The 18,329-nt window shown below is 48.7% G+C and overlaps 1 protein-coding gene across 3 annotated transcripts in view; it reads right to left on the minus strand.

Annotated features, from left to right (window-relative positions):
* Positions 1 to 18,329, minus strand: part of SYNPO2L (synaptopodin 2 like) — a 61,960-nt gene that overhangs the window by 18,561 nt on the left and 25,070 nt on the right. For all 3 annotated transcript variants that reach the window (XM_054034433.1, XM_054034434.1, XM_054034435.1), the window contains exon 3: positions 14,764 to 15,407. In XM_054034433.1, the coding sequence (XP_053890408.1) occupies positions 14,764 to 15,407 (644 nt within the window). The remainder of the gene's footprint in view (positions 1 to 14,763; positions 15,408 to 18,329) is intronic.

Raw genomic sequence — 18,329 nt, forward strand, 5'->3', positions numbered from 1 at the left:
TCCCTTTGATACGTGTCTCAATCAGGGACTCGCTAAATTAATTATATTCACTTGGCAATAATGCCCTGAAAACCACCACAGCTGAGTGCTGCAAGGACCATGGGCTTGATCCTGAAGCAGTGAAGTCAGTGAAAGTTCTGCCATTGACTTCATAAGCATAAGATGAGTCAGCATGTGAGTAACTGAGTTCCAGAGACAAAGTCCCTCCACTGACTGGGTCCTACCTCCACACCAGGATTTCAACCCAGGGGACTAGGCATCAGGAACCCCTTGCCCAATCATAAATAGCACAATGGAGCATGGGAAGAAAAATGGTTCTCAAGAGTTGGGTCTCCAATAGCTTGAGTTGCACATGGAAGAGAATGGGAAGCTATTGCAAAGCACAGAGCTCTGCTATGATGAGATTACCTCAGTGGTCGCTGTGGAGTGAGTGGTGGTATCCTGCACTGGGTGAAGTTTCTGAGTAATCTTTAAGGGTGATCCTAATTAGAGTGTGTTATAGTACCCCAGCCTGGAGGTGACAAAGGCATGGAGAACTGTAGCAATGCCTAAACCAAGTGATGATGAAGAAAGGCACTTTAGGCCATCATTACAATCTGGGAGTTCAGAAGCAGTGGTGGATCCAATAAGACGCCTAGAGTCTGAACCACTAAGACTAAGGGTGAGCATATCCCCTCAGTAAAGTGATCAGATACAGCCCCCAACAACTCAAGAGGCTCACAGTGCTTTCACCTCCATAAGAACATCATCTTAAGTCAGCTCACTCACATCCAGATCTCTATCTTAGGTGACGATGGGAAAACATGTGGGATATGTGTCAGATGCAGAGCAGAATATCATCAACATACTGATAGTGTGGCAGGCCAAATCACCTTGTACCTCCTTATAAGAGCTGCACATACATGTTGAAAAAGAAGGATGCCAAGAGAGAAATGTGTAGGATCTCACAGGTCAGAGCCCCAGAGCCAGATAGAGTGACCCCTTCCATTCCTGCCAGGTCTTCCAGGACTCGGAAAGTCAACAAAAGCTCGTGAGCAAAGTCTGCAAAGCAGCTAATGAAATCAACCTGGACACCAGTGGCGGATTAACAAATTTGCCACTCCTAGGCCCTCAAAAAAATTGCACCCCGCACCCAAGCTCACCTCTGCTCCCCCGCGGCAAGCCTGGGAGGGAAGGAGGCGGGAGAAGGGGAGTTGTGGTGCACTCGGGGGATGGTGGAGGTGGAGTGGAGGTGAGCTGGAGTTAATCCCCGCGCCCACCGACCACAGCTCACCTCCGCTATCCCCCGAGCACGCCACTACTCGCTTCTCCTCCCTCCCTCCCAGCGCTTTCGCGCGGCAAGCCTGGGAGGGAGGGGGGAGAAGGGGAGTTACGACACGCTCAGGGGATGGCGGTGGTGGAGCAGAAGTGAGGTGGGGCGGGGAGCGGTTCCCAGCCCCCCCGGTTACTCCCCGCACCTGTGGGCCCCAGCTCACCTCTGCTCCACCTCCTCCGAGCGCGCTGCTACTCGCTTCTCCCTCCCTGCCTCCCAGCGCTTTCGCGTGGCAAGCCTGGGAGGGAGGTGGAAGGAGGAAAGTGCGGTGCACCTGGGGGAGGAGGCGGGCTGGGGATTTGGGGAAGGGGCGGAGTTGGAGAGGAGGCGCGAGCAAATTTGCCGCCCCTGCAAATTTGCCGCCCTAGGCCTAGGCCTTGTTGGCCTAGGCAATAATACGTCGCTGCTGGACATATAACCTCTTCCCAGGGTCAGAAAATGATAATCAGCCCAGACATAAGTGCACTCTCTGTGCCATCCTCAAGCCTAGACTCTGACTGATAGAAATCCACACATAGCTGTAATCATCTCACTGACATTTTCTCAATAGCCTCCTTCTAAAACATGGAGAGCCAATACAAGGTGAAAACTGATGGCTAATATTAAGGGATGGTTTCTTACCCACAGCTTGCTTACAGGTGGTAGGTAGGGATCGTGACTTGCCAAAGGGAACAGGAACAATCCCCCTGGAAGCATGGGCCCTAATGAGGTTGGGCACCCACGCCATGATTAAATCATGGGGGTGGTTGGTTTTCTCTTAGTAGTGGCCATCTGCACGCTGACCAACATGAGCTGAAGGTCACTGCTCATCATTGCTCCCCATGGCAGGGAACAGACCTCAGGTGAGATCCACAGGACAGGGATTGGAACCATAGCTGGTTAACACCTTCCACCTCCAAACTGCGCCCATTAGTCTTCCAGACCCCCAGTGAGTAGCAGCACTTCTCAGTCTTATTAGTGACCATATAACTGAGATCATCTAAGAATCATGGCTGCCAAAGCTGGGGGGTCAAGTAGCGAAGCACAAACCATGGTGCAAAAGATCCAGAGTTCAAAGTGCTGATCAGATGGTCAATATTCGTCATGACCCGCACTGCCTACACTCCAGCAGCAGTCAGATAGCACCTTTACTAGGCTCACCCTCACTGCATCCAGAGGGAATTTTACACACTCTCCACGGTATAACATATTTATTTATAAGCATCTCCTGACTGGTGTGGCCTGTATATCAGAACGATGGCTTAAAATAAAAGGGTTTCCTTTTCCAGTGCAGGATGCTGTAATTCTAGTGCATCCACTTAGGCAGCTGGGCCCATGTCAAGCAGAGGAGGAAATTCTCTCCCCCCCGCCCCTTCCTCCGCACCATATATAGAAAGACTCGAGTTCTAGGGGCTAAAAATAGTCCAGCAGATAAGTTTAAAATGAGATAGTTTGAAGCACTTCTGTACTGACTTAAATTCCTACCACAAGATAACAAGCTGGGACCAGAGCCCTGAACTGGTTTATCTGTCTTCTCCCTGGGGTTGGCACCTCTGTAAGGAAGGGTGGGAAAGTCTGAACTTGTTCCACATCTGAGTCCACCTATACTGTTGCTGAAAATAAAAAAAAACTCTTCTGATGAGATGACTGAGAGGAACCAAACCTGGTGAAAAATGGATTTCAGAACAGAATAGAATGGTGCAGAGGTTTCCTGTGGTCTGGGGACACCATATGGACCTACCATTAGAGCTGGGTGAATAATAAATTTTTCAGTTTGCTAGCAATTCTGAAAAAATAGAAAAAATATTAATTTACGCTTAAATTGAAAACGTTTTTCAAATTTTTCAGTGCATCAGAAAGTTGATTTTTTTTCCATTTTCAGCATTTTTAATTATTTAACTAAATTTAAAAAAAAGGAAATTTCAAAAGAGAAAGTCATTTTCAATTGAAAAATTGTCAAACATTTATTTAGAAAATATTAATGTTTTGGGATTTTTTTCTCTAAAATGAACAATTTGGCAAAATGACACATACTTGAAACATTTTGGTGTCGCTGAATCTGCATTTTTTTTTGTCAAAATATTTTTAGTTGAAAAATTTCAGTTCTGCCTATCAGACAGCTTTGGAGAGCCATGGAAACTTATAGACTGCTAGTGCAAGCAGCTGTTATCCTGTTCCTGTTCTCTGCTCCCTATAGCCCTTCCTTGCTTCTTAGTCCCCCTTGATCCCCTGACTCTGCTATCACTGCAATGCATCCATTGCCCAACCTTACTCTCCCTATTGACTGTGCTTCTCACCACATAACAGGCCTGTGTGACGTTGCAGTCTATATGTTTTATGGAAATATGTTTATAAGTGTGAATATGATGTAACTGTAATATACTTAGTGTTTTTGTTGTGTGGTGAGTATTTGCTTCAGGTTGGGGGCTGTCTGTAAGCAAGGACTGGCTTACACTAACCCAGGAATCTATCCTTGCAACAAAGCCTGTTGCCAACTCTGTCCACATATCTATTCAAGGGACACCATCATAGGACCTAATCACATCAGCCATACCATCAGAGACTCGTTCACCTGCACATCTACCAATGTGATATATGCCATAATGTGCCAACAATATCCCTCTGCCATGTACATTGGCCAAACCAGACAGTCTCTACGCAAAAGAATAAATGGACATAAATCAGACGTCAAGAATTATAACATTCAAAAACCAGTTGGAGAACACTTCAACCTCCCTGGTCACTCGATTACACACCTAAAAGTTGCAATACTCCAACAAAAAAACTTCAAAAACAGATCCAACAAGAAACTGCTGAATTGGAATTAATTTGCAAACTGGACACCATTAAATTAGGCTTGAATAAAGACTGGGAGTGGATGGGTCATTACACAAAGTAAAACTATTTCCACATGCTAATTTTTCCCCCTACTGTTACTCACGCCTTCTTGTCAACTGTTCGAAATGTTATCACTACGAAAGTTTTTTTTCCTCCTGCTGATAATAGCCCACCTTAATTGATTAGTCTCATTATAGTTGGTATGGCAACACCATTTTTTCACGTTCTCTGTGTATATATATCTTCCTACTGTATTTTCCACTCCATGCATCCAATGAAGTGCGCTTCAGCCCACGAAAGCTTATGCCCAAATAAATTTATAATAAATAATCTCTAAGGTGCTACAAGTACTCATTCTTTTTGCTGATACAGACTAACACGGCTACCACTCTGAAACCTGTTACTTTGTTCTGTCTGTTATTACTTGAAACCCCTTACATTCTACTTTTTATACTTAATAAAATTACTTTTGTTTATTAATTAACCCAGAGTAAGTGATTAATACCTGGGGGAGCAAACAGCTGTGCAAATCTCTCAATCAGTGTTATAGAGGGCGGACAAATCTATGAGTTTTCCCTGTATAAGCTTTATACAGAGAAAACAGATTTATTTGGGGTTTGAATCCCATTGGGAGCTGCGTGTCTGGGTGCTGGAGACAGGAGTACTTGCTGAGCTGTTTTCAGTTAAGTCTGCAGCTTTGGGGGCGCGATTCAGACCCTGGGTCTGTGTTGCAGCAGGGTAGCATGTCTGGCTCAACAAGACAGGGTTCTGGAGTCCCAAACTGACAAGGAAAATGGGCTCAGAGGTAGTTTCAGCACATCAGGTGACAGTCCCAACGGGGTCTCTGTGACTGAACCTGACACAGCCTGATTCTCCACTGCCCTACAGCTAGGGGTCAAGTCCTACACTGGTGTTAACTCCATTTGCTCCTTCTGCTGTGGTTTACACCTGTGCTGAGGGAGTGTAGAACAATACCACCTCTGAAAATGGTTGTGCATTTTACATCCACTTTGCACAGGTATAAAAGTAACCACAAGGTGCAAGGCAACGGTGAATCAGACCAATGAACGTATACAATGGATAAATCCCAACCAGATGGAAATTACAAGAGTCTGGATTAGAAACTGGATGACAAGCAGAGAGCAAAGATTACTCATTTAAGACCTCCACGTGGGGCATCACATGGGTGAGCATTGGATCTTTATTATATAATAGTGCCCCCAATGGTCTAGAGGAAGGTTTAAATTCAACAGTGATCAAATTTGCTAACACTACCAAATTGGAGGGATAGTAAACATGTGGGGGTTGGAGTGGTGAATTGACCTGTAAAGTGACCTGGAGTGGTTTGCATGCAATGAGATGAGTGGAGTGGCCAAGGACGTAAAGTGTTATGCATGTGCTAGGGAAAGGAAATAAACAGCACATCTACAAATCTGAGTCTGTGAAAGCCCCAGGACAGATAGGAGATAGCAACCTTAATATGAGCCCTTCACAGTATAACACTCTTACAGAAAATGCCAGTGTTATTCTTGCACTTGTGAAAAGGATTCTTCTAGTTCCCTGTTCTTGGACAGAGGTTTCACTTGTTCATCTAGGGAATCCATGGTACATTCACATCTTGAATACTGTATGCCGATGTGGTCGCCCCATCTCAAAAAAGATAAATTGGAATTGTAAAAGGTTCAGAAAAGGGCAACAAAAATTATTAGGGGCATGAAATGGCTTCCGTATGAGGAGAGATTAAGAAGACTGGGACTTTTCAGCTTGGAAAAGAGACTGCTAAGGGGAGATATGATTGAGGTCTATATAATCATGACTGGTGTAGAGAAAGTAGATAAGGAAGTGTTGTTTACTACTTCTCATAACACAAGAACTAGGGGTCACCAAATAAAATTAATAGGCAACAGGTTTAAACCAAATAAAAGGAAGTATTTCTTCACACAATGCACAGTCAACCTGTAGAACTCTTTGCCAGAGGATGCTGTGAAGGCAAAGACCATAATAGGGTTCAAAAAAGAACTAGATAAATTCATGGAGGGTAGATCCATCAATGGCTATTTGCCAGGATGGGCAGGAATGGTGTCCCTAGCCTCTGTTTGCCAGAAGCTGGGAATGAACAACAGGGGGTGGATCACTTGATGATTACCTGTTCTGTTCATTCCCTCTGGGGCACCTGGCACTGGCCACTGTCGGAAGACAGGATACTGAGCTAGATGGACCTTTGGTCTGACCCAGTAGGGCCATTCTTATGTTCTTATGAACATAATGAGGTCACTCTAAATAGCCCTGTTGCAACTATACCTGGAATTCTTTGCATCATTGGGTATCTCTGCAATTTAAGAATGAGATGGAAAAATTAGGGAGAATACAAAGAAGGGCAACAAAACTGCTACAGATTCGAAGGAGAGACAAGAGAGCTGGAGAAGTAGACTAGAAAAGAAAAGACTCAGAAGGACATTCTGAATCAGAGTCTCAGTGGAAAAAGGAGGAAAGTTATTCACACACTAAAGGTGGCAGGGCAGGGATCCGTGGCCCGAGGCTAACGATGGAAGCACTCTGGCGAGGTAGATGGAGTTCTTCCCTGTAAGAGCAAGTGAGCCGTGGAACAGACTCCCCGGGAGGTGGCGGAGGATCATGACCGCCAAGATTCAAAGGCAGGTTAGATATAATGTTAGTGGGAATGAGGTAGGGTGATATTCTGCAAAAAGCAGGGATTTGATTGGACAATATAAATGGTCTTTAATGGTCTCACAGCCTATAAATCCAGCACTGTGGTCCCATTACTGACCCACTGAGTCATCCATTCCCCGTGCAGAATCAAGTCCACTTTTAAAAAACAGCTGGTTTTGAACCACAATCTTGAATCACCCCTCTGGTTCAGGAGACTCCAGAGGGCACCCCCCCACACACACACACCATCTCTGTGGGCATGGATCGGGAGGATCCCTCACTAGGAAAGGGCAGGTGGTGTTTGCTCAAGAGGAACTAAGGGGCTTCTCAATGGAGGGCAGCTTTAAATTGTGCGTAGGTGCCACCAGAGCCAGCAGAGGCTGTGCTGAATCCAGGCCCAAGCATTATAGTAACACCCCTTTCCAAGCCAGCACCACATCCCTTTGGGGCTGCTCTGGCTGGCCTTAGCCCCCAGCAGTATGATGCACTGCATGCCCCTTGCATGACCCTAGTGCCCCTCCAGCTGGGCTCCCATGGCAGCCAACATAGCCCAGAGTTCAGTCAAAGCCATGAAGGGCAGAATGTGAGTATTTAGGTGCAGAAGTTTCTCTAGCTCTCCTTGCCATAGCATGGGAATGCCTTTGCTCCTCTTACCACTCCCCCCTCACTCCCCGTTCTTTTCTGTTATTCCTTGGTTTGTCACTGACCAGACCATTGTGCTATAGCCTGATCGGGGCAGAAAAGTTTGTCTCCACCCTTGCAGGCAGCAGAGAGTCGCAGCCTAGTAAAAGGCCATGTGAACCGCCATGGAGTGCCATCAGCCTGCGAGTTGCTACTGGGAACTCTTCCGCCAGGGCTCCAGCTGAGAGAAGCTTCACCCAAAAGGGAGTAAGTATATAAGGAAAGGAAAGTACTAGCTCAGCCTGCAATGGTGCTAGGAACCCCCCATCTAGCTAGCAACATCCTTACGTCACCTCCGGCCATGGGAGATTATTCTGCCATCAGAAATGCTTTGATTTAAATATGTGGCTTTCCTGGGAGCCTTCTGTGCTGACTCTGTCCTTGGAAATAAGCCCTGATGTAAAGCGATTACTCGTCCAGTGCTAGGACTATCAGGTGGCAGAGAGCAGCTGGACATGCCTTTCTCAGCATTCACCTCATACTTGTTCATTATTCAAAGGGGAAAAAATAGCTTCAGCTTAGGGGAGGTGGAAATTGCTCTTTTCGTTGCTGTCCTAAGCGGGGGTGAATTCTAAACAGGCTGTGGAACAAACAGAACCAGCCAAGGCCTGGCCTTGCGTCATCGGTACTGCCAAGCTGGGTCTGATTTAAGATAGCACCTGCCGGATTGAGTCTGCCTTGTGACATGGGGCAGAGCAATAGCTCAGTGTGCTGCCATGAGGAAGGAGCGTAGCTTTGGAGGCAGTCTCCAAAGCTCATTTGGGCAAGGAGACACAGTGGTATTCTCTCCGAGAAGGGAGGAAACCAGCTGTAGCAGTGGCCTTACAAGAAGACTCACATACTCATAGGTCAGAAGGGACCATCGTGATCATCTAATCTGAACTCCTGCATGTCACAGGCCACAGAACCTCACCCACCCACTCCTGTTACAGACCCCTAACCTTTGGCTGAGTTAATGAAATCCTTCAATCACAATTTAAAGACGTCAAGTTAGAGAATTCACCATTCACTCTAGTTCAGGGTTGGGCACACTATGGTCTGCGGGCCACATCTGGCCCGCTAGCCGATTTAATCCAGCCCTCAAGTTCCCGCTGGGGAGCAGGGTCTGGGGCTTGCCCTGCTCCCGCACTCCAGCTGGGGAGTAGGCTCAGAGGCCACTCCGTGCGTGTGTGCCACAGCTCTGCATGGCTCCCAGAAGCAGCAGCATGTCCCCACACCAGCTCCTACATTTAGGGGAAGCCAGCGGGCTCCGTGCCTGGCTGTGCCTCCACGTAGGAGCTGGAGGGGGGACATGCTGCTGCTTCTGGGAGCCATGCAGAGCTGTGGCACACACTTGAGGTAAGCGCCTCCCAGAGCCTGCACCCCTGAGCCACTCCCATGCCCCAACCCCCTGCCCCAGCCCTGATCCCCTCCCGCCCTCCGAACCCCTCAATCCCAACCCAGAGCACCCTCCTGCACCCCAATCTTCTCATCCTCAGCCCCACCCCAGAGTCTGCACCCCCAGCCAGAGCCCTCACCCCCCCACACACCCCCCCCGAAACTCCTGCCCCAGCCTGGAGCCCCCTCCCGCACCCTGAACTCCTCATTTCTGGCTCCACCCCAGGGACCACACCCCCAGCCAGAGCCCTCATCCCCTCCTACACCCCAACGCCAATTTTGTGAGCATTCATGGCCCGCCATATAATTTTCATACCCAGATGTGGCCCTCAGGCCAAAAAGTTTGCCCATCCCTGCTCTAATTCAAACCAGCAGGTGAACTGGGCCCCATGCTGCAGAAGAAGGCAAAAAACCCTAGGGTATCTGCCAGGAGAAAATTCCTTCCCAACCTTAAATATGGTGATCGGTTAGACCCTGAGCATGTGGGCGAGACCAGCAACCAGACACATGGGAAAGAATTTCTGTGTAGTAACTCAAAGCCTTCCCCTTCTCGTGTCCTATCTCCAGCCATTGGAAATATCTGCTAATAGCAGGAGGCAAGTCTAGTGGTTACAGCAGGGGACTGGGAGTCAGGACTCCTGGGCTTTATTCCCAATTTGCTGTGTGACCACAGGCAAGTCTTTTAACTTCTCTGTGCATCAGTTCCCCCATCTGTAATATGGGGATAATATGAATGACCTACCTCACAGTGGGGCTGTAATGTGAATTAATTGATTGTACAGCAGTTTGTGGTCCTTGGATGACAGATACTATTGTACAACATATTGATAGAGCTGCACAGGTCACAACTCTAAAGAAAGGATGGATCTTGCCCTGCCATCATGTAAGGAGTTAAAATACTGCCTGGGTAGCAGGAAACACAAGGAGTAGGGTACATGACTGGAAGCCTCCTGATTCATACTGAGAAAGTAGGGCAATCGTCTAGTTATCTTAGGTGCATGTACACGAACGCAAGAAGCCTAGGAAACAAGCAGGAAGAACTGGAAGTCCTGGCACAATCAAGGAACTATGATGTCATTGGAATAACAGAAACTTGGTGGGGCAGTTCACATGACTGGAGCACTGTCATGGATGGGTATAAACTGTTCAGGAAGGACAGGTATGGGAGGAAAGGTGGAGGAGTTGCATTGTATGTAAGAGAGCAGTATGATTGCTCAGAGCTCCAGTATGAAACTGGAGAAAAGCCTGTCGAGAGTCTTTGGGTTAAGTTTAGAGATGAGAGCAACAAGGGTGATGTCATGGTGGACATGTGCTATAGACCGTCGGATCAGAAGGATGAGGTAGACGAGGCTTTCTTTGGACAACTAACTGAAGTTTCCAGATCATGGGCCCTGGTTCTAATGGGGGACTTCAATCACCCTGACATCTGCTGGGAGAGCAATACAGCAATGCACAGACAATCCAGGAAGTTTTTGGAGAGTGTTGGGGACAACTTCCTGGTACAAGTGCTCCTCTTGACCTGCTACTTACAAACAAGGAAGAATTGGTAGGGGAAGTAGAAGTGGGTAGAAACCTAGACAGCAGTGACCATGAGATGGTTGAATTCAGGATCCTGACAAATGGAAGAAAGGAGAGTAACAAAATACGGACCCTGGACTTCAGAAAGGCAGACTTTGACTCCCTTAGGGAACTGATGGGCAGGATCCCCTGGGAGGGTAATATGAGGGGGGAATGAGTCCAGGAGAGCTGGCTGTATTTTAAAGAAGCCTTATTGAGGGCGCAGGAGCAAACCATCCCAAGGTGCAGAAAGAATAGCAAATATGGCAGGCGACCAGCTTGGCTTAACAGTGAAATCTTCGGTGAGTTTAAACTCAAAAAGGAAGCTTACAAGAAGTGGAAACTTGGACAGATGACTGGGTAGGAGTATAAAAATATTGCTCGAACATGCAGGGGTGTAATCAGGAAGGCCAAGGCACAATTGGAGTTGCAGCTAGCAAGGGATGTGAAGGGTAATAAGAAGGGTTTCTACAGGTATGTTAGCAACAAGAAGAAGGTCAGGGAAAGTGTGGGACCCGTACTGAATGGGGGAGGCAACCTAGTGACACATGATGTGGAAAAAGCTGAAGTACTCAAAGCTTTTTTTGCCTCAGTCTTCACAGACAAGATCAGCTCCCAGACTGCTGCACTGGGCAACACAGTATGGGAGGAGGTGAGCAGCCCTCAGTGGTGAAAGAACAGGTTAAGGACTATTTAGAAAAGCTGGACATGCACAAGTCCATGGGTCCAGATCTAATGCATCCAAGGGTGCTGAGGGAGTTGGCTGATGTGATTGCAGAGCCATTGGCCATTAACTTTGAAAATTTATGGCAATCGGAGGAGGTCCCAGACAATTGGAAAAAGGCAAATATAGTTCCCATATTTAAAAAAGGGAAGAAAAGGAACCCGGAGAACTACAGACTGGTCAGCCTCACTTCAGTCCCCGGCAAAATCATGGACCAGGTCCTCAAGGAATCTATTTTGAAGCACTTGGAGGAGAGGAAGGTGATCAGGAACAGTCAATATGGATTCACCAAGGGCAAGTCATGCCTGACCAACTTGATTGCCTTCTATGATGAGATAACTGGCTCTGTGGATATGGGGAAAGCGATGGATGTGATATATCTTGACTTTAGCAAAGCTTTTGATACGGTCTCCCACAGTATTCTTGCCAGCAAGTTAAAGAAGTATGGATTGGATGAATGGACTATAGGGTGGATAAAAAGCTGGCTAGATTGTCGGGCAGTGATCAATGGCTCGATGTCTAGTTGGCAGCTGGTATCAAGCAAGGAGTTGGTCCTGGGGCCGGTTTTGTTTAACATCTTTATTAATGATCTGGATGATGGGATGAATTGCACCCTCAGCAAGTTTGCAGATGACACTAAGCTGGAAGGAGAGGTAGATACGCTGGAGGCTAGGGATAGGGTCCAGAGTGACCTAGACAAATTGGAGGATTGGGCCAAAAGAAATCTGAGGAGGTTCAACAGGGACAAGTGCAGAGTCCTGCACTTAGGAACGAAGAATCCCATTCACTGCTACAGGCTGGGGACCGACTGGCTAAGCAGCAGTTCTTCAGAAAAAGACCTGGGGATTACAGTGGACAAGAAGCTGAATATGAGTCAGCAGTGTGCCCTTGTTGCCAACGGCATATTGGGCTGTATTAGTAGGAGCATTGCCAGCAGATTGAGGGAAGTGATTATTCCCCTCTATTTGGCACTGGTGATGCCACATCTGGAGTATTGTGTCCAGTTTTGGTCCCCCCACTACAGAAGGGATGTGGACAAATTGGAGAGAGTCCAGCAAAGGGCAACAAAAATGATTAGGGGGCTGGGGCACATGACTTACAAGGAGAGGCTATGGGAACTGGGCTTATTTAATCTGCAGAAGAGAAGAGCGAGTGGGGATTTGATAACAGCCTTCAACTACCTGAAGTGGGGTTCCAAAGGGGATGGAGCTAGGCTGTTCTCAGTGGTGGCAGATGACAGAACAGGGAGCATTGGTCTCAAGTTGCAATGGGGGAGGTCTAGGTTGGATATTAGGAAACACTATTTCACTAGGAGGGTGGTGAAGCACTGGAATGGGTTACCTAGGGAGGTGGTGGAATCTCCATCCTTAGAGGTTTTTAAAGTCAAGCTTGACAAAGCCCTGGCTGGGATGATTTACTTGGTGTTGGTCCTGCTTTAAGCAGGGGGTTGGACTAGATGACCGGAGGTCTCTTCCAACCCTAATCTTCTATGATTCTATGGTAGCGGGATGCAGGTAAGATGTCCAAGACTAAGGGAGGTGGGACCCAGCTTTCTCCTTCCCCATAACATCTTGCTACAAGTTCTTGAGAGGAAATAATAGGTGAGGGGAATAGGCAGGGAAAGCTGGCCAAGAATGTAATACAAGGAGTAATGGCCTTAAGCTAACAATGAATAAAGGCAGGTTTAGATTAGATAGAAGAAAAAACACCCTCATGGTAAGAGCAATTAGTGGAGCAGCCATCAAAGGAGATCACAGAGGTGTTACCTATGGAAATGTTCAAAAACAATAAAGGAGGATGGAGTAGCCGGCCCAAGAGGATTAGATTTGGTTACTTCAGAAATCTCTTCCAGCCCTGATTTCCATGAACCCTAAGAATTGCTCGGTTTAATCTACGAAGCAGGTGGAGGCTGAGTGGACACAGAATTATAGAACCACAGAAGTAAGAGATAGAAAGGTCCTGTTAGGTCACTTTGGGTATATCTACACTGCGTTGTAAACTCAGGTCTGTGAGACTCAGGCTTGGGGACGTCGAAGCCTGTGCTTGAGCATCCACATTGCATTTTAAACCTGGGTTAACAATTGCTGGACCTGGGTTTCACAGCTGTACTAATGTGTCCACACTGCATTGTGCAGACCTTCTGACTGTGGCTTGAGCTGTGTCCACACCGTAAACCAACAGGACTTGGGCCCAACTCACAGCAGGACTCAGGCTCTGACCCACCCCCCAGCAGGGTCCTAGATTCCGGTTCCTGAGTGCTTGGTGACTTGATTCACACTGATTTGTGTGTGGACGGAACGGGGCTTGGGCTCAAATATGAGTCAGAGTCAGGCTTAGTTTGCAGTGCAGACGTACTCCTCTAGTCCAGTGGTTCCCAAACATGTTCCGCCGCTTGTGGAAGGAAAGCCCTGGCGGGCTGGGCCGATTTGTTTACCTGCCGCGTCTGCAGGTTCGGCTGATCGCGGCTCTCACTGGCTGTGATTCGCCGCTCCAGGCCAATGAGGGCTGCAGGAAGGGCGGCCAGCACGTCCCTCGGCCCGTGCCGCTTCCAGCAGCTCCCATTGGCCTGGAGCAGCGAACCGTAGCCACTGGGAGCCGCGATAGGCCGAACCTGTGGACGCGGCAGGTAAACAAACTGGCCCAGCCTTTCCCTGCACAAGGGCGGAACAAGTTTGGTAACCACTGCTCTAGTCCATCACCCAGAGGGCAGTGTATGATTGTTCCCTAGAGTGTATTCTCTGGTGTTTCATCCAAGTTTAAATATCTCAAGTGAGGGGGCTCCCACCACAGGGCATTATCAGAGTTGGCTGAGATTTCCCCCCTCGCTTCGCCTCACTGGCATGCCCATGCTGCCTATGCATGGAAAGCAATCTCCTCTACTGGAGCTGGCCAGCTAGTGCCACATGCAGACACACCCGCTCCTGCTGATGCAAACAAGGCTGCAGAGAAATCACCTTCCAAAGGAGGAGGAAAGTGGACAGCCCCCCCTTGATCTTCATAGGGTGGGAGGACCAGCCCTAAGGAGATGTAAGCCATTGGTAACAATATTTTGGCATGGCTCTGAGCGGAGACTGTCTCCATTCTCTGAACCCAAAGTCTCTATCACAGTAATTCTCCTTGACCATGAGGGCTGGGTGTGACCCCTTTAGAGTCCATTCATATTGCTCCTTTGCTTGGACACAGCAGTGGCTATAGAGCGAATGGGGGTGCTTCGTCCCCAGGTGCTGCCTCCAGCCTAGGCAGTGAGAGACCAGGCTTAGGACTCACACCCGAGTCACTTCCCTGGAGCACAGGCATTACCAGCACTCTCTTGAACCTGGACAGTTCCAGTACCAGCCATCTCCCTCGTGTTTTCAACAGAAATCAGGATGGGGATGGGTGGAGTCCTGCCTCTTTTTGTGCTTGAATTCTAGACTCTGAACATCTTCCCTGAGCGCCTGCCAGAGGAAACCCTGAGTGACTTAAGCTGCCAGCTCAGATCCCTGCAGGGCTGGCCTGGCCCAGCCTCCTTACACACGAGAGAAGCTGGGTGAAGTGCTGGGTGAAGGCCTTTCGGCCTGGGAAGGGCAGTTAGCACAGGCAGGTTGCAGCAGGGGTGTAGAGAGGTGGGTCTGGGGGCACTTACTGGCTAGTTTGGCTTTCTCTGCATAGGTGGTGGTTAAATCTTCATCGACTGGGTGTTCTACTGGCCCCACCATGGGGATGAGGTGGCGCTCTGCTCGGATGGTCCTGGTGGCATGGGGCAAGAGCATGGCCTCTGGGGAGAGCTCCCTGCTCTCTGCTGGGGACGGCTGCAGCAGCACCTCGCTCTCTGAGAAAGGGGTGTCCGTGCAGCTGCTGAGCTGCTGCACGATCTCTCTCTCAGCCACGTCACTCATGTTCTCTCCTCCCTCTCCGGCCTGCACCACTGCCTCTGCGGTGCTGTCATAGCCACTCAGCTCAGACAGGGACACCTCGTCCTGTGGCTCGCCTGGCTTGTTGTTGAAGCCCCCAGGTGGAGAGCGAGGGCTCTTCTTGCGGGCCCGCCGGTGCTTCTCCTGGGCAATGTTGTCAGCATCGCTGTCTGTCTCGCCGTAGTACGCCTCGCTGTCGGGGGGTGAGGTCAGGCTCCCCAGCTGCTGCCGCCGCCTGCGCTGTGGCTCAGGTGGGGTAATGGCTGGGGGACCAGCCGGCTCTGGGCTGACTGGGGAGGGTGGGGAGAGCACTTGTGGCTGCCCAAGGGAAAGCGAGTGCAGGGGCCATGTGGCCGACCGGTCTCTGCCAGCCATCCTGTGGAGAGAAGGAGTGGCTCAGTGAATTTCAGTCAGTGGAGGAATTCCTAGGATGCAGGGAGATGGCACTCAGCATAGGGGAGGGACAGGGGCCATAAATGTCTCACCTATCTGGATGATACAGGCCAAAGTCAAACCCACCGTATGCAGGTGCAACTCGGATAGCTACATCAGGGCCAATTCATCACTGACATTTCTCTGCTTCCTAGCTTGGCTGTGCTGGAAAGGGTGTTGGCTATACCTGTGACACAGGAATAGCAAGTGGCACCCCATCTTCCCCTCCCCCAGACCTTGGGGGCTGCTATGCTTTTCAAAGGCATATTGTCTCCAGGCCCCACAGCAGGGGCAAGGCACCTCCTCCTCCCCTGTCCATCCCAGCTTGGCTGATGAGAGCTGTAACTGAGCCCTGTACTCTGATTTCTGACTGTATATCCCACGGGCTCAGTCCTGATGGTTCTGGCCAGGCAAAATATCAGTGGTAATTTTACTTGCAAAAGGCTGAGTCAGGACTCCATGATTTGGCCTCTTGAGTTCTCACTGGGGCTGAATTCTGCCATTCTTATTACTCAGAACCTGCTGTGTCAGAACTCCCACTAGGCTGTGTCTACACTTACAGTGGCATGCACAGTACAGCAACTCCTCACTTAACATTGTAGTTATGTTCCTGAAAAATGCAACTTTAAGTGAAATGATGTTAAGCAAATCCAATTTCCCTATTAGAATAAATGTAAATGGGGGGGGAGCTAGGTTCCAGGTACATTTTTTTCACCAGACAAAAAACTATATATATATGTATATGTATACTATGTATATATAAATATATATATATAGACACACACACAGTCTAAGTTTTAAACAAACAATTTAATACTGTACACAGCAATGATGATTGTGAAGCTTGGTTGAGGTGGTGAAGTCAGAGGATGAGTTAGTTCCCAGGGAATGCCTTACTGCTAAATGATGAGCTATCATTCGGCTGAGCCCTCAAGGATTAACACGTTGTTAATGTAGCCTCACACTCTACAAGGCAGCACGAATGGAGGGAGGGGAGACAGCATGGCAGACAGAGACAGACACACATACCCTGTATGTGGGAGAGAGAGAGAGATTGCCCCTTTAAGTACCCTGACCCCACTCTAAGTACATTGCCTTTAAAAAAATCAGGAAGTTGAGACAGCAGCTGCAGCCAGCAAGCTCTCTCTGTCCTGAGCCCTGTCCTGTCCCCACCCTGCTCTACATGGAAAAGGGGTAAGCGGGAGCAGGGGGAGGAGTAGGGGGGAGGGGGACACCCTGACAATAGCCCCCTTCTTCTCCCCTCCCCTGCACAGCAAGCAGGAGGTTCCTGGGAGTAGCTCCAAGGCAGAGGGCAGCACATGGCAGTGGGCGGAGGGACAGCTGAACTGCCTGCAATTGGTAGCCTGCTGGGCGGCTGCTGCACAGGGAACTTAGGGGAACAGGGAACTGATAGTGGGGCTGCCGGTCCACTCTGGTTCCCCACTAGCTAGCTTGAACAGGCTGCTCTTCCTGCAAGCAGTGGACAAAGCAGGCCGCTGCCGAACAATGTTATAAGACAGCATTGCACAACTTTAAACGAGCGTGTTCCCTAATTGATCAGCAACGTAACAACGAAACAATGTTAACTAGGACGACTTTAAGTGAGGAGTTACGGTACAGCACTACACATGTAGCTACACCCTGCAGCGGAAGGCAGGCTGTATCCACACTTGCCACTATAGTGCATAGCTACATGCCGCAGTGCAAGGCTCTGGCAGCAGGCAAGCGCGGGATGCTACACTGCTAAAAATAGCAGCATTAGATGTGGGAGGCACGGCTTGGGCAAGTAGAGAGCCATGTAGGGTACATCTCTGGGGGTTCAGGCGTGTAGGGCATTCTACTCACCTAAACTGTGCTTTACTGTCTCCGCTGCTGTGTATACCTGTGCTAGCTGGGTGTGCAGTGTCAGTATGCTACACCCCACTGTACGTGTAGCTGAGCTTTCACAGTCATGTACGCACTGAGTCAGGACTTGGCAGTTTGGCACATGGTCTGGGAAAAGGTGGTTCAGAAGCAGTTATGCTTCATCTTTCAAACCAATAAACGCTTATGAAAGAAAAGCTCATATGGTGGCGAGGGAAACTTTCACTGTGAGCCTTATAAGGGAGGCGGGGGCTGGGTGTGTGCTTGTACTGCAAGTGCTTGGAGCAGGTGGGTCTCTTTTAAATGTAAGATTTCAGAGTGGTAGCCGTGTTAGTCTGTATCAGCAAAAAAAACGAGGATGCCGTGTTTTTTTTTTAATTTCAGGGTTCACGAAAGATAATTTGGTGCTTGGCTGGATAGTAAAAAAATTTAAATGACAGGCACCTACATCCTTTTTTCAAAAGGGATTGGGGTACTTAGGAGCCTAAATCCAATTGACTGTCAATGGAATTTTGGCTTCTAAGTGCCTAAATCCCTTTGAAGATGAGTCTTAGACTTCTCTGTCAGTTAGCTGTTGCAATGCTGAGTGCAACAACACCTACATACCATTAAAAATCTGGATCTTTGGTGTGTTTGAAAATTGTACCACTTGCCTTCCTTTCAATGACATGGAAGGGGATAAAATGTGAGAGCAGTGGGCAAGGTGGCTGTGTTCCATTTGGGCTCTGGGGAAGGGAAGAAGCGATAATTAGACTAGAGCAGTAGCACCATAGAGCTAACCAGCCTGGTTTACTCCAGGAATTCCGGCACTCAGGGCCTGCAGCACCACATGATGCACTCTAGTGCCATCTGGCTAACTCACATGGTAATTCCCATTGCTACAACTGCTTACCTGGGGGGGCACCATGGGTGCAAATCATGCAAGAGACAGTTCTGAATGAAAATGTGAACTGATGAGGGGGCAGGACAGACTTGGAATTTGGTTCTGTTGGAAATGGGCTAG

Source organism: Malaclemys terrapin, chromosome 7 (genome assembly GCF_027887155.1).
Source record: "Malaclemys terrapin pileata isolate rMalTer1 chromosome 7, rMalTer1.hap1, whole genome shotgun sequence".
Classification (NCBI taxonomy): Eukaryota; Metazoa; Chordata; order Testudines; family Emydidae; genus Malaclemys; species Malaclemys terrapin.